At 40.0% G+C, this 17,564-nt stretch overlaps 1 protein-coding gene across 13 annotated transcripts in view; it reads right to left on the reverse strand.

The window, feature by feature from the left end:
- Positions 1-9,933: 9,933 nt before the first annotated feature.
- The window catches only part of MBNL3 (muscleblind like splicing regulator 3), a 121,112-nt gene continuing 113,481 nt past the window's right edge, over positions 9,934-17,564 (reverse strand). For all 13 annotated transcript variants that reach the window (XM_070783680.1, XM_070783679.1, XM_070783676.1 and 10 more), the window contains one exon: positions 9,934-17,342. Coding sequence is in view for 2 of the 13 variants with exons in the window: in XM_019956069.2 (XP_019811628.2) it covers positions 17,331-17,342 (12 nt within the window). In the remaining 11 variants the exon portion in view is untranslated. The remainder of the gene's footprint in view (positions 17,343-17,564) is intronic.

Raw genomic sequence — 17,564 nt, forward strand, 5'->3', positions numbered from 1 at the left:
TCTCAAAGGATGCTAGCTAGACAAAAAAGGGAAAGGGGTTCACATTCCAGGCAGAAAGGAAATGATGAGCAATGGTTTGCAGACATGGAACAGCAGGGCATGTGTTGGAAACTCCAAGCATTTCCCTGCTGATGGAATGGGAAGTCCACTGAAGGCAAGGACAAGAGATGAGGCTGGAGAGCTAGACAGGGATTGGATCATGCCAGATGTTATAAGCTGTTATAAGGTATATTTATGATTTATCCTGAGAGCTCTGGGGAGTCATTCAAGAATTTTAAACAGAGGAGTTACATAGTGAAACTTGCATGTTAGATCAAATCTTCCCGATCTTTTTTCATATTATATCATGGTATACATAGCGTGATGAGTTTTGTATGGCATTCTGAGGTAGGTATACTTGCAGCTGCATGTTGCTGGAGATGACAAGCCCAGGCTTTAGCTTCCCCAGGTCCAACACAGCTGTCTCGAGAGCTAAGAGACTGCTGGGAAAGTGTTTTAGATAGATCATGGTGACAGTCATGTGAAGAACAGGTTGGAGGAAAACAGCACCAGAGGCAAAGTGTCAACCAGGTATAGCAGGGATAGAGAATATAACTAGGAGATAGAACTGATGGGACTTGATAGATTAAAGATAGAGGATGGGTTATCGTTACCATCTTTCTAAATTCCATATATATGCGTTAGTATACTGTATTGGTGTTTGTCTTTCTAGTTTACTTCACTCTGTATAATCGGCTCCAGTTTCATCCACCTCATTAGAACTGACTCAAATGTATTCTTTTTAATGGCTGAGTAATACTCCATTGTGTATATGTACCACAGCTTTCTTATCCATTCATCTGCTGATGGACATCTAGGTTGCTTCCATGTCCTGGCTATTATAAACAGTGCTGCGATGAACATTGGGGTACACGTGTCTCTTTCCCTTCTTGTTTCCTCAATGTGTATGCCCAGCAGTGGGATTGCTGGATCATAAGGCAGTTCTAATTCCAGTTTTTTAAGGAATCTCCACACTGTTCTCCATAGTGGCTGTACTAGTTTGCATTCCCACCAACAGTGTAATAGGGTTCCCTTTTCTCTACATCCTCTCCAGCATTTATTGCTTGTAAACTTCTGGGTCACAGCCATTCTGACTGGCGTGAAGTGGTACCTCATAGTGGTTTTGATTTGCATTTCTCTGATAATGAGTGATGTGGGAGACAGCAAAAGAGACACAGATGTATAGAACAGTCTTTTGGACTCTGTGGGAGAGGGAGTGGGGGGATGATTTGGAAGAATGGCATTGAAACATGTATAATATCACATAAGAAACGAATCGCCAGTCCAGGTTCAATGCAGGATACAGGAAGCTTGTGGCTGGTGCACTGGGATGACCCAGAGGGATGGTATGGGGAGGGAGGTGGGAGGGGGGATCAGGATTGGTAACATGTGTACACCCGTGGTGGATTCATATTGATGTACGGCAAAACCAATACAATATTGTAAAGTAATTAGCCTCTAATTAAAATAAATAAATTTAATTTTAAAAAAGATAGAGGATGGGGAGGAGGAGTCAAAAGTGATTCCCAGGTTTCCTGCTTGGACCACTGGATGGAGAAGCAGCATATTTAAGATGGAAGATTATGATTTAGGGCTGGATATAAAGATTTTATTTACCTTGATGGGCTGGATATGCCCAATAGATGGTCATTATGTTCTTACTGGCTCTATTGGCTATGGAGAAATGAACTGCATAGACCAAGAATCCAGTTCAGTGTGGAAATTCTTATGGGAATGACTCTACCAGAGATCCACCTGTGTTGAAAAGCTTCCCAGTCCACAGCCTCAAAAAAGGCAACCTTTTCTATATACCATGTGACTTCAAACTTTGTCCACAGCTGAATGTTATAGGGATAAACATTTGACCCACTGTTGAAATGATCTCTCATGAGAATCAGGCACTGGGGCCCCATGACTTTGTTTCATGGGGAACCGAACTTAAAGGTCAGATAGATCCATCATTCTCAAATTGCATCCCCAGATTATCGGAATCATTTGAGAACTTGTTAGAAATGTAAAATCTCATACCTCTTCCCCTGGCTACTGAATCAGAGCTTGTTGAATGGGTCTCAGTAATATATGTTTTACACACTTTCTTTCCACTACAGGCTATCACTGATAGAGACTCTAAGGATAAGACTGCCATTCTGGAAGTAACCCTGATCAAGCAACCAAGTGCTGATAATAAGTTAGCAGAGAAAGCTGATTTGCAGAGAGAAGCAGGAGGCTGAAGAGAGACAGGCAGTCAGGCAAAGAAACAGAGAGAGGAGAAACAAGCTACCTGATAACTTCCCAGTTCCATGAGTCCTAGTTGTTCTTCCTGTAGTTGGAGTTTGTGAAATTTCCCTGCATCATTGCACAAATCCCTTTTATTTGAATGACGTTTTATTCTTTACAATAAAATGCCTGATTTCTTAGTTTTCTATTTTTCCAAAAATCTATTGTGCATTGACTGTATGGCTACTGTACAAGACATTATAAAGGATAACAAGATCAACTAGACCTACCTAGTTATTGCCCTTGCGAGGCTCCATTTAATGTAGGAGGAATGTTAGAAGCCCTGTAGGGGAAGTGGCTCCTGAACTTGAAGATTATCTGATAAAAACTAAATATAGATCTTCCATCATTTACAATGGAATTACATCCCCATAAACCCATTGGAAGTTGAAAATGCATTTGAAACATCAAGCCCACAGAACATTGAAGCTTAGCCTCAGTTCAGTTCATTCACTCAGTCGTGTCCAACTCTTTGCAACCCCGTGGACTGCAGCACGCCAGGCTTCCCTGCCTATCACCAACTCCCAGAGCTCACTGAAACTCATGCCCATTGAGTCCGTGATGCCATCCAACCATCTCATCCTTTGTCGTCCCCTTCTCTTCCCACCTTCAATCTTTCCCAGCATCAGGGTCTTTTCAAATGAGTCAGTTCTTTGCATCAGGTGGCCAGAATATTGAAGCTTCAGCTTCAGCATCAGGTCTACCATTGAACACCCAGGACTGATCTCCTTTAGGCTGGACTGGTTTGATCTCCTTGCAGCCCAAGGGACTCTTAAGAATCTTCTCCAACACCACAGTTCAAAAGCACCAATTCTTCGGCACTCAGCCCTCTTCACAGTCCAACTCTCACATCCATACATGACTACTGGAAAAAATATAGCTTTGACTAGATGGACCTTTGTTGGCAAACTCCTGTCTCTGCTTTTTAATATGCTGTCTATGTTGGTAAACAAAACAAAACAAAAAACTAGTGGAGGTGATGGAATTCCAGTTGAGCTATTTCAAATCCTAGAAGATGATGCTGTGAGAGTGCTGCAGTCAATATGCCCGCAAATTTGGAAAACTCAGCAGTGGCCACTGGACTGAAAAAAGTCAGTTTTCATTCCAATCCCAAAGAAAGGCAATGCCAAAGAATGCTCAAACTACTGCACAGTTGCACTCATCTCACATGCTAGTGGACTTCCCTGGTGGGAGACCCGGGTTTGATCCCTGGGTCGGGAAGATCTCCTGGAGAAGGAAATGGCTACCCACTCCAGTACTCTTGCCTGGAAAATCCCATGGACAGAGGAGCCTGGTGGGCTACAGTCCATGGGGTCGCAAAGAGTCAGACACGACCGAACGACTTCACTTTCACTTTCTTTCACATGCTAGTAACTGCTGCTGCTAAGTCGCTTCAGTCGTGTCTGACTCTTTGCGACCCCACAGACTGCAGCCTACCAGGCTCCTCTACCCATGGGATTTTCCAGCAAGAGTACTGGAGTGGGGTGCCATTGCCTTCTCCGACATGCTAGTAAAGTAATGCTCAAAATTCTCCAAGCCAGGCTTCAATAGTACGTGAACCATGAACTTCCAGATGTTCAGCTTGATTTAGAAAAGGCAGAGGAACCAGAGATCCAATTGCCGACATCCACTGGATCATCAAAAATGCAAGAGAGTTCCAGAAGAACATCTGCTTCGGCTCTATTGACTATGCTGAAGCCTTTGCCTGTGTGGATCACAACAAACTGTGGAAAATTCTTATAGAGATGGGAATACCAGACCACCTGACTCGCCTCTTGAGAAATCTGTATGTAGGTCAAGAAGCAACCATTAGAACTGGACATGGAACAATAGACTGGTTCCAAATAGGGAAAGGAGTATGTCAAGGCTGTATATTGTCACCCTGCTTATTTAACTTATATGCAGAGCACATCATGAGAAATGCTGGGCTGTAAGAAGCACAAGCTGGAATCAAGACTGCTAGGAGAAATATCAATAACCTCAGATATGCAGATGACACCATCCTTATGGCAGAAAGTGAAGAAGAACTAAAGAGCCCCTTGATGAAAGTGAAAGAGGAGAGTGAAAAAGTTGGCTTAAAACTCAACATTCAGAAAACGAAGATCATGGCATCTGGTCCCATCACTTCATGGCAAATAGATGGGGAAATAGTGGAAACAGTGACAGACTTCATTTTTTTTTTTTTGGCTCCAAAATCACTGCAGATGGTGACTGCAGCCATGAAATTAAAAGGTGCTTGCTCTTTGGAAGAAAAGTTATGACCAACCTAGACAGCATATTAAAAAGCAGAGACATTACTTTGTCAGCAAAGGTCCATCTAGTCAGAGCTATGGCTTTCCCAATAGTCATGTATGGATGTAAGAGTTGGACTATAAAGAAAGCTGAGCGCCAGAAAATTGATGCTTTTGAACTGTGGTGTTGGAGAAGACTCTTGAGAGTCCCTTGGACTGCAAGGAGATCCAACTAGTCCATCCTAAAGGAAATCAGTCCTGGGTGTTCATTGGAAGGACTGATGCTGAAGCTGAAACTCCAATACTTTGGCCACCTGATGCGAAGGACTGACTCATTTGAAAAGACCCTGATGCTGGGAAAGATTGAAGGAGGGAGGAGAAGGGGACGACAGAGGATGAGATGGTTGGATGGCATCACCGACTCAATGGACATGAGTTTGAGTAAATTCAGGAGTTGGTGATGGACAAGGATGCCTGGCGTGCTGCAGTGCATGGGGTTGCAGAGAGTCAGACACGACTGAGTGACTGAACTGAAAGGAACTGAGATTGGTAAATGTGTTGAGAACACTTATATTAAGCAGCAGTTGGGCCCATTTACCTAACACAAAACTTATTTTACAATACAGTGTGAACTGCCTCATGTAATTTCTTGAATTCTGTGCTAAAGCTGAAAAACAGAATGGTTGTGTTTTGGATGTTTACTCTCGTGATCACCCAGCTGACTGGCATTGCAAAATCAAAAAATTGTAGGTCAGGGCCCATCTGTAGTAGCTGCATCTCAATATCTAGCAAGGCCAAAGAAGACCTCAAGGAAGAGGCGGTAGTTAATATATACCTTGAATAATGAGTGCAAAGAAGGGGAGAAAGCAGAAGGGAAGGTCTTCCAAATAGAAAAATAGCACAAAGATATGGGAACCGATGGGGTGTGTGAAACAGTGAGTGGTGTAAGGCAAATGCAGATTAAAAATGAGACCCTTAATTCTCCTGGTTGAGAATAAGGGAGGAAACTTTCTCCCCACTTCTCCCATGTGTTTCCAAATTTCATTCCCTGTCCCTTTCAAATGAATGTAAATCTTTTAAATGGCTAAAGAAGCCTCTCAAAGGTCTCACAGCTCTGGAATATTACTTGGAGGACCTGGGAACTCTCTCTTTGAAATGCAAATATCAAGGGAAGTATAGCCCCATCTCTCAGTTGCTGTAGGAGTCTAGGAGTCTAACTTCTCTGAGCACCTTGCTCCAATTTGCAAAAGTATCTCCTGTGGTAAAGATATGTTAAGTTTGTTTCTCCAAGCGATACAGTCTACATAGGTGGTCTCCCCAGTAGATGAGAAAGCTAGGACAGAGTCTGAATGACCACAAGTGCTCTTAATTGAGGATTAGTTATGGTGTATCCTGAAAACACGTATGGCATTGGTTCTGTTTGACCGCAAAAGAGGGGCAAGATTCCTTTCTGTCTCTGCAGTCACATAGTGGGTTGCCTCTGATGCTCATCCCATTCTGCTTTAATGTTTATTCAATAATAAACATGTTTTTCTTCATGACTATTTTTGTGGAGAGGATTTGGGGGCTGGAAGATCTCATTTTTTTCAATTTCCCCACCAGGGGTCTGGGGATTCCCTGGTGGCTCAGCTTGTAAGTCTGCCTGCAATCTGGGAAACCTGGGTTTGATCCCTGGGTTGGGAGGATCCCCTGGAGAAGGAAATGGCAACTCACTCCAGTATTCTTGCCTGGAACATCCTACGGATGGAGGAGCCTGGTGGGTTCCATGGGGTCGCAAAGAGTCGGACACAACCAAGCGACTTCACTTTCACCAGGGGTTTGGCTTGTTTGGAGTGTTCAGGTTTCAGAAGGTGGGTGAGACAGGAAGTGAGAGGGCGAGCCTAAGGCCAGAGCACAAGTGGGCTATGTGAGCAGATCAGTGTTATTCTAGACAGGAAGGAGCTATGGAAGAACTAATCCGGGAAATGAAGTAATGTTCTACCTCAGAAAAATGACCCTGGCAGTAGTGTATGTGGTGGGTTGGAAGGGAGAAGCATGTAGTGACATAGCACCGCATGTGGACACAATCTTAGTGTATATCACCCAAAGATTATTCTTGGACGGACCTTTCCCTAAGCCCCCTACCAATATCTGCATTCCAGGATATAGAGAGTAGTGGACAATAGTGAATGTAGCTGCATGTCTGACGCTCCTTGGCTGTTTTTCCTCTATAGTTTGGGAGCTCCTCTGGCCCCACAGCCTCCACCCAGTGGCTCTTGAGGTCCTCAGTATCTTCAGATTCTAGACTATCTCTGGTGATTCCCATCAGGAGAAGGGGCTTGCTTATATTGCAGGGATGTCTACCATTGGCTGGTGCTTGGTTTATGATAAACACTTGCTTGATATTTAGGGAGGTCCTGTAAACCAGCCGCACTGAGGTGTGCCGGTTAGCTCAGATGCCTCATTTATTGGCAGCCCCTACTGGGAAGCCCCTGATTGTGACCATTGACTCCTTGGATCCATGTGAGTTCAGGCTTTCCTATTAAAACAACCCATTAAATGGATTTCTTTCACCTGGGACTTTGTAAACAGAAATTGAGAAGAGTCAAAACACTGTGAATGAACTCCATATACATTTATTAAACAGTTAACAAAGGCACAGCAATAACCACTTACTATATATAGTTAATACACATATGATTCTCCCTTAACTACCAGTTTCCCCAAAGAATTATTCACCTCTTCAGGTCACAAAGGCAAAAGGCAAAGTCTCAACCCCCACCCACTTCTTGATTCTCCATGGGTTGACCATCATTTCCTGTAGCCATTAATGTCTCTAGAAGCATGGAGAATGCAGAGATACCTCAGGTTCCTTCTGCATTCTCAGGTCCAGCTCATGTACAGGCTATCTGCTTTAACAGGTGCTGTTACTACTGCTTACTGCTATGCATCCAGTTATTCAATGATTTTCCACCAGATTTTCTCTTTGCACTCAGACATACATGCTGGGCGGTGTGCTAAATCACTTATAGGGTGAAACCTCACTTATAGGGTGAAAAAGCAAAACTCTGCTTTTTCTTGCATCTGCTTTGCCCGGGTGTCCTGCCTGCCTCTGCACTGCACTGTTAACAGGAAAAACAGAAAAATGCTGGGCTGACCAGAACTTCCTTCTTATCCAGGTTTCAGCATGCACTTTGGAATGGAGCATCTGTTTGAGAGGACAGAAATCAAATCTCCTGTTCCTCTCACAAACCTCACCCTTCTGTCAGGGTGGCTATCCTTTCTATCAGTGGAGCTGTCGGCTTTTGTTCCCCAGACTCCTACTGTCCTCCTGTTGACGGGAGAGTCCAGACACAGAGAAGAATCTGGGAGGGCTCGGTTAAACGGACACTTCTAGTACAGGAAAGCGTCAAGTAAAAAGGCCAAGTATGTGCATCCATCTGTTGGAGATTAACAAGTACAGGCATGAGGCTACTCCAGAAATGTCATCACTTGTAAGGCCTATCACTCTGTTATGCTCTTTACTACCAAAGTGGACCATGAGGGTGGATTCAGGTCTGTGGAATTTGGGGATATCCAGTATCAAGTCAGTATTTTAGACTCATTATTATATCAGAACTTTCCTGACCATGAGAAAATTACAGGAGTCTGCCTTTTTTGGCCTTCTTGAGGTAGTGAATGGCTGTACCGCCCATCCATAGCAATTTGGTTGCTGGTTAAATATTGTGATTCAAGTGCCCAGGGTTTTGCTTCAGTAAAGCGTTTCTCCCTCATCCGTGCATGTGGCCTCTGATACTTGACCACCAGAGTCATGCCTTTTAAAATATAAACACTCCCAGGAGGGGCCGCACATTAAGCACGGCTGCTAACACCTTAGTGTGTTTTGTCTCTTAGATCTCAGTGATGAGCTGCTGTCCATAGCCTGAGATAACCAATAGGAAAGTTCTAATGGGAAAAAAAAACCCATATCTGGGGAAGCAGGCCTGATAAGTTGCTATCTTGGGGCTTCTGGAAGGCCAGGGGATGAGAAAAGGAGGGACTTAAAAGGATGTTGTGGAAATGGTCGGCAAATGCCAAGGTAAACTCAGTTAACACCTGGTTTTGCCCCTGGGTCAACTTCCCTCTGCCTGGTAGAAACTCCATTTTGATGACAGTCGAGAATGCCTGCCCTGAATTCTTGCTGTTATCATTCAGCAGCTTCAAAGAGAGAGACATTAGCTGAATTATTTAGAGGCCAAAGACCTCTTGTAAATGTCTATATACTGAACTGGTTTTAGTGTGGAATTATCAGTCACAGAAACATATCAAACACATCAAAGGGCTCAAAGTCAGCTTATCAAGAAATGCTGCAGTGGGAACCACACTGAGAAATAGTCTAGCAGGGCACAAGGGGCCAGGAAGCTAGTAGCTCTGTATGACTCAGCTGATACTGGAAAAGAATGCAGCCTCCTTTCTGGCCCTTTTCATTGTCCTAGATGTGTGAATAATACTTTGTTGTTCAGTTGCTCAGTCGTGTCCGACTCTCTGTGACCCCATGGACTACAGCATCCCAGGGTTCCCTGTTCTCCACTATCTCCTGGAGTTTGCTTAAGTTCATGTCCATTGAGTCAGTGATGCTATCTAACCATCTCATCCTCTGCCACCCCCTTCTCCTTTTGCCTTCAATCTTTCCCAGCATCAGGGGCTTTTTCACTCTGTCACAACCTCTTATCCAAAGTCTCTTCACCTCAGTTTTCTATAAGCCAACTACTGGACAGTGGAGAAGTTCCTGATTAGTGTTTTAAGTATTCAGAAATCTGACTAAATAAAGTGTTACCAAGTTACATTTTGCTTTCCTTAAAGAACAAAACTGATTATCCTTTCATTCCTGTGCCATTGGTTGGAGAAAGCCAATTTGAAGTGAGAGAAAACATTTAAAAGGAAAGTCATCCATCCTGGTGTTGTGAAACCAGTGATGCCCATCTTGAAAAGAATAAAATGAATGACACTGGTTTCATTCATGACACTCAAGATAAAGGATAGAAATCAATAACAGGAAAATACAAACTCCTAATAATAATATATTTTAGAATATGCCTCGGAATTTCTGAAGCACAATAGAAACCAGTGAGCACTATCTCACAATGTTTAGCATTCTTTTGCTAAAATCTAAGTGTGTCTTTCTTGTGGTAGTGATCTCAATATTATAAGAATAATATAATACACTGGATGTATTAGCTATATAATTCAAAATACTGAAGGTATATATTTAGAAATAAATTTATTCTATGTATGAAATATAGCATTAAACCAAATCAAATTTTACATTAGAATTACCAAATATTAAGATTAATATACTCGAAGACAAATAGCTTTTAAGTGAACTCCTAATGTGTGAATATGGATTCATAAAAAAAGACAAAACCAGGAAATTTACACGTTTTATTAAAAGAACAAAAAATAAACAACATGGAAATAGCATACTAAAATGAATCGCATAATGCACACTTCTAAACACAAACAAGCAGTATAGCACTATAACTTGGAAAAACAAAAACAAGAAAATCAAAGCATCTGACCTACTGATAGCAGTTGAGGAAATGAGCTATTGCATTTTGGAGGCAAAATATTATGGGAACAGTCTATACTTATTAAATATTATGACCATTATTTAAATCTATAATTGTTGCACAGGGTTAATAATTTTATATTGTATGTAAATTGGCATTTTTCTGTCCAAAATATGTGCTTCCATTTTCTACATTATACCGGACTGCTGTTATATGAATGCATAGTTAGCATCTTAAAAAAGAATATATTTAGGAGCATCTTTTAAAAGTCTTATTTAAATTATTGTAATTTTGGTGCATGTAACGAATGGTTCATTTTCTAATAATTAATGCAACTACAGTAATACAAGAAAATTGATTTTGACAATGGCAACCCTCAAATCCAATGATATACTAGTCATAATAATTCTCTCAACTGCTAGAGACAAAAGACACAGCAACAAAATAATTTGGTTTCCATCATTAACAAATAGCATCTGTATACAGAAATAAAGCTTTGTAATCATGCAGTTCTATGACAGATAAATGCTTAGGTTGTGTGTGGGGAAAGAGGACTGCTTAAAGTTGGGTTATTTTATAGAGGTTTTTTCTTAAAACAACTAAAGTAATACGATGCAGCTTGATTTATTTCACAGTGATACATTTCCTAAGTATGCTATAATTGAGGATGGTTAAAGAGAAAATGCCTCTGGGATAATCCTGCTTTGGGGTGTTGATGGGTAGTTCTCTTCCAGGGAAGAAGTGTAGCGGGTGGAAACTGAATTAACGAAACTAAATCCTTTTCTGGGTTTAACAGAGGTCCTTTTATCCTCTAATTTTACTTACTCAAAAGACAGCACTGTGTTTAAGCTCCAAAGAATGTGACCCGGTGGCTGTCAGTACGTACAACATGCCATCGGTGAACTGATTATCTTTTGTGATGCTTCTAGGTTCACTCTTACTATTTTATAGTTGATTCTGCCTAACTTAAAATCTTACTATATTTCTATTGACCTTATGAAAATATATCCGTGTGGCTTATATTTTCACAAGGAAATATTAACACAAGAACATGGGTTAAGCTGGGAAAATACGTTGGTGGTAACTACAAAATGAATGAATGCTTACATTTTACATCAATGGAAATGCTGATCAGATGGTCAGGCTGTTAGCTGTAAGTGATCATGGATTGAAGTAGGGGGTGGGGGGGAACAAATTTCTGACCAACTGGCCCTGAGCTATTGGACAACTGTAAGGCTTGGATTGCTTTCTGGCTTTGGCTTATTTTCATGTCTCTGTAAGTGAGAACTATCAAGATCAGTAACAATACTAACACCAACTCTGTCAACCCCAAGATGGGCTCCTTTTCCAGGGCAAGGGCAACGGGTCTCAAGATGGGAAGGACTCAAAGTCTGTATGATGATCTATCCTTAAACCTTTCTAATCTTGACCTTTTTCTAAGCCTCATTGCCTGGAGGCAACAAAAAGATAAATGGTGATTTGTAGGTGACGCGGGAGCTGAAAGAGATGGTCTGACATTCTTTTCTAGCTCCAGTGTATTAATATGTAAGATTTTGGCTGGTTCTCTTCTGTTTCATTAAAAGAGTAGGAGGCTGAAGTGGCACAGTGAAGCACTGTCTAATCTGCTAAAGCTAAGTCAGAAAATAGCTTCCACTGAACAGGTATAAAGTAAATATAAAATTGTGTCAGGAACATTTTTTTCCCTTTGTTGGAGGGGATCAAATGCTCTGTGCTGGCCATACTTAACTGTTAAATTATATCTTTCAATAGTTGCCAATTTGGTTTTGGCTTCTGGATCTTGAAGGGGAAATAGTGGCCAGGGTTAACAATTTGATTGTCACATAAATATATATTAATTGATGTAACCAATATATCTCAATTGATCATTTTCTGTGAAAGATGAAATCTAATTGGATCAGAATGGGAATATCCATCTTGCAGCTTACAAGGTACTTCACTGCTTGTAACCATTGAAAAAAGACCTTAGCACCACAAACCTGCCTGGGGTTGTGTGTGTGCATTTGAGGATTAATTCACAAAACAATCTTTGCTAGCGATCTTGCTAAAAGGTGAAGTACATGAACTTTTGTTTAGTGCCACTGGCTGAAGCTGACCTGTTACCTGCCACCAGTCTTGTCTTATGGTGAGCTGTAGCAAACTAGAAAGCCTCCACAACAGGAAAGCAACATCATGCTTTAGTTAAGTCTTGTAGGAAAAAAAAAACACCTTCTTCTCAAAGTCTTAGAAATAACTCTCTCTTACTAACTTTTCCACTATTATCACAGACTTCTTATATTAAAAAAACAAAACTCCAAGGGTCACTTTCATGAACTATGTACATAAGTGCAAAAAAGGTGTGTCTCACACGTTCGCACCCTAACTGAGACCATCAGTTAACTGCAGCATATGTCTCTTCAACACTGTTATGGGGTCATTCCACAGTATCTGTATGAATGAGTTCACCAACGTGAATGAATGTAATCTGCGCTTTTGTCATTCTTTAACCCTCCTTTGGATAGATTTGAGTAAGAAAATTTTTGTAGCTACAGCTATGCCACTTGAGTAATTTTGAATAAGGTCATAAAAAGAGATCAGGACATATTATGAATACAATTGTGTCTAAATACTGTGGAATAACCCTATCCACACAACAAATTCTATCAGCTCTAAAGCCTGATCTAGAATCCACATGTTGTAAACTTTTTGCTCAAAAAGTCACAGAAGGACGCAAATTCAGTTTTCACAGGGAACTTTGGGATTAAAAAGAAAAATCAACCATATCTATATCTGCGCTTTGAGTTGTATCTGCTACATGCTACACTGTCAAAAAAGCCACAGTTTTACAAGTAAAATTTTCACACACACAAAAATGTCTAAAGGTAGCCATGTTGTAGGTTTGTTGCTGAAGCAACAACTAAATATAATTAGTTAAAAATTATTATTTGTATATAAAGTTAACTTTGTTCTTAAATTGTGAACTGTAAGAAATAGTCATGAACTAGACTCTACACCTTGCTTCAGTGTCAGTTGAAGATCTATCTAGGCGGGTTGAATACACGTAGTAAAATCTTAAAATTTTCTCTAACTCTCCTTCAAGATTAAATTCGTGAACTACTTAAAGATATGAAAAAGGAACAAAATAAAAACTTTAAAAACAAGAAAAAGGAAAACATGGCACCGATTAGTGAGTTGGTGCTCAGAACCTTATTTGTAATTATATTTACAGTTGGATTAGGTGCTATCAGTTAAACTTGCAAAAAAAAGTTGTGATACTCTGTTACCTAGTGTTCATTCTATTGCCTTTGCCAGGCACTGATAAAATAAAAAGTGAGGCCACCATCTTCCTAAATCTATTCAACAGAATTGGGAAATCATATGTACCTATTTCTATTTAAACATGTGTGAAATGCAAAAGAGATTCAAAGCAAGAAGATTCCAGTTTCTATTCATTCTGTGCATCACAGCCTACCCTACAGACTGAAATAACCTGAAAACCTGTGGCTGCATTATCTAAGAGCATCCTCATAAACTCTCTAAAGGAGTGGCGGAAGGCTGAAATAACGTTCCAAGTAGCACATGGGCCTTCCCTATACGTTATTTAACAAAATTTAATGCCAATGTTGTCCTTAATTGGACCTCACTGTGCTTCTTGGTCGTATCATGAAAAAGAGATTCATGCTGTAATGATTCATTTTTATTTGGTTCCTGCTGATGGTAGGGAGGAGGTACTTGCTTTGCCCAAATTGGAAAGCTGGTGAGCTGAGGCTGCCCATTAGTGAACACAGCCTAGTGGTATAGGACAACACTTACGGCAAGATCAAAGTGCTTCAGTGTGTTCAGGAATGGATGGAGAAGATTGATGGAGTAGGCAGAAGATGGCTTTACACATTGCAATTAACTACAAATTAAAGACTCTAGACAAGTGAAATGAAATGCAACAGCTAGCTGAGGAATCATGCTCCAACTGCAAAAGCAAATACTATACTTCACATAGCGATTTTATGAATCCATTTAAATGTAATTGTAATCCCTCTTTAAAACGTACGTATGTTACGGTCACATAGTGCTTTTGGAAATTTGACATTACTAAAACCTTCTTAAACATTTAGATTATTTTCCAAGTTGCAGCACAGTTGTGTATTTTTGAAAGAGACTGAGAGAAGGGGACAAAAAGAATAATTTTGGATAAATAAAAAAGAGGCCCTTGTAAACTACAAAGCTTATAAAATGTTAACTAAGAATCACAAGTGATTAGAATTTTACATATATACACTTAATCTACTAATTGTCATTTAGAGTCACTGATTAGTTTTGTGACTTCTCTTTTTCACCAGAACTTTATAGTCTATCACTTGTCTTTTCTTGAATAAAGATCATTTGAATAAGTCATTGCACAGCTAAAGAGTGCTATCTTAATATTGCATTTTTGTCAAAATTCTTTCACATCAGAACCTTAGTGATTTGAGTTTTCTTTCTCTAAATTCACTCACAAAGCAACTTTTACAATGCCAACAATATAAAAAAACTGTGGCACCAAAAATACCACTACCCTGAATAACTCTCACTGAACCTCTTACTCAAAAACACATCACTATTCATGTCTTCCAGTGCTTAAGGCAACACGCAAACAGCTGTACTCTAGGTTTATTGTTCATGTACATCCTTGTCAGAAGTTTAAAAAATGAGACAGTATGCTGTATCAAAACGTCAAATGACCCAAAAAACTTTGTATCACACTGAAGATGTCTCTGTCTCTTTTAAGGAATACATCTAGAGTATACATCCTTCCTCGATCAAATCTGCCCTTCTGGAGAGGCCCGAGGACAGGTTTTATAAAACTCAGCTCCAAACACAAGTAACATTGCTAGAGTGCAGAGTCAAGATTTTGGGAAATAGAAATTAAGTGGTTCAAAGGACCAGTAGGTAAAATTCAACACGCCTCCTGTTCTCTAACTCCAGACAATGCTGTTAGCAGATGACAATGGTGTAATACAAGCAAGATCACTTAGAAATCACTGATGATCACAATTCAAATTGGTAATTAAGATCAACAGGATATGAGCCACTGAAGAGCTAATTTTGCTCTTTTGTATTCTGAGCCAAATTGATCTGCTTGGGGCTGGAGTCTCAAATGTTCTGAAGCACAGACAACATGAAATGGAGGAACAACCGGGGTCTGGAGATATTTCTGGGTCCAACTTCTACCAAGTAGCTAGGCAGTCCTGGACAAGTCACATGCCCTGGTGGTGAAAAGGTTTCTGCCAGTTCCATTGGTCTGTGCTTCAAATACTACTGGCTGGCTTGAGGTATCCAAAACCTGATTTTCCCTTGGCTTGTCATTTTCATGAAGGAGAATGGTAAACTTGGGACATACAACAAATTTGATGACTTTATGCTTTCCAGTGAGGGAACATATATTTACTAGAAAATACTAAATCTATCTAAACCGATGCAAATTATCATGTGGTTCTACCACTGATCAATAATAGTAACTTTAATAACTGAGTGGGGTGGAGGAGGTATGTGACATACCATAGGAATTAATTACTCTTCTACTTGGCTATTCAATTATTTCAAAAGTATTAGTAGTGTGAATTCAGGTCAGTTCTGTGGAGTGCAGCCACTCCATTTCACCTAAAGGGTGTTACAAACTCTTACAATTTTCAAAACATATAAAAAAAGAAATCCAAAGAAACAAAAAAGAGGCTTGGTTGTGATATGAGAGATTCTGTTGCTAATAAAGTTTGGGAAGGCGAAAATGTATTAATAACATATATCCCAGGTGCTTGCTCCTTCACTGAAATGTTTTAACAAAATGGAAAACTCAGTTGAACTGAAACTAAAGACAACTGTGGCCATCCTTTCAAGAAAGTTTAAATGAATCGAAGAGTAATTTCAAGTGGCTCCCTCTCTCCCCAGCCCCGCCATTTCTCCAAGCCTATACTCAAAGTCTCCAACTGTGATCAACAGAAAAGACTGTCCATTTGGGGAGGAAAGGCCTCACTTGGAACCAATTTTCCTTCACCCTGACTGACTTTTCCAGATTGCATCTTCCTTGTTATTCAAAGAGTAGTGTAAAGAGCATGAGCCATTTCCACTTGGAAAATGGCACTTGTATCAAAGGTTACATTGCAATGGTTTTTACACACTTCCTCCAAAATGTAAAAACTATCTCCACGCCCCCCCTCTCTCTGTTTAATTTATAACCTGTAATTAAAATACCTTTAAGCTTCCAAGAACCACTTTTTCAGCTGAAGATTACAAATCGCTCAGTTTTAGACACTCAGCCTAGAAGACAGGATTCTTGAGCCACAAAACCTGTAATGGGCACTTTACACAATTTATAGTCTAAATGCTGAGAAAACCATTTAAAGGTAAATCCAGAATTTTCCTTAAGTAGCTTTTGCAAGCTACTTAAGAAGTGAAATTCAGGTTAATGTTTTAAGACGTTCCCGGCTATTTTCAGGTAATTTTCCTCTCTCACAAAAAAATCTAGTAACGTTGACTGTACTATACAAAGTCAGATCTACAGGTACAAATTATATACATGCATGTTTATGGACAGGTTTTAGATATACTCAAAAGAGAGGCCTTTTAAATGTCTGCCTCAAGAAACCTACAGAAATATTCTAAAGAGAGAGCATATCAATATTAACCTGTCATGTTTTTCAAGCACGTGTGTTTCTGTTTCCCATTGATAACATTTTAGTTAAAATCAAACATCACACATTACAGTAAAACACTATATACTATGTAAAAACCTAACAACACACAACAATCCAATATGATACAATAATGAGGAAAATGGTACTGGACATACGTGTTACATTCTGAATCAGCCCAATAGACTACTGTGTAAACAAACTGGTAAGGTTAACACTTCAAAACAGAGGAATATTTATCCACCAAGAATGCACAATAAGCCAACAGTCCACTGTAGAGATTCACTCAGCATAACAGTTACTGGGAAATCACAGAGAAACACGTGATAAATTACAAAATGTTATGCTGTTTTACATAGTAATTCAAATAAGATAGACAGATGGTAGTTATTTGTTTTCCATTTGTGTTTTAACATCTCCTTTGTTTAATGCTTTATTTTTTCTCTGAATGTGTTGGTTGGCATGTTTGTTTTAATATATTGACTGCACCACGCTTATTGTTGTGTTGGTAGAAGAGGACATACGTGAATGAATATAGAAAGGCCATGTGGAGGTCCTCACGGAGAGATTCTGGTAATCTGTAACTCTGTTGTTCAGAATTTCAACTGAAATGGAAAAAAAAGAGTGAGAAATATTGGATGGTTATAGAGGTAGGAGTCAGGATATTTGGTTTTTGTTCTAGTTCTGTGTGTGAACCATATGCCAAGATATTCCCCATCCTGAATTTCATAGTCTACATCTGTGAAAACTGAACTGTTGGGAATGTTTACTAAGGAGTCACATACCATGACAGTCCATGGTTCTCGCTGAATGCCAATGTAGACAGT

This window comes from Bos indicus, chromosome X, assembly GCF_029378745.1.
Source record: "Bos indicus isolate NIAB-ARS_2022 breed Sahiwal x Tharparkar chromosome X, NIAB-ARS_B.indTharparkar_mat_pri_1.0, whole genome shotgun sequence".
Lineage (NCBI taxonomy): Eukaryota > Metazoa > Chordata > Mammalia > Artiodactyla > Bovidae > Bos > Bos indicus.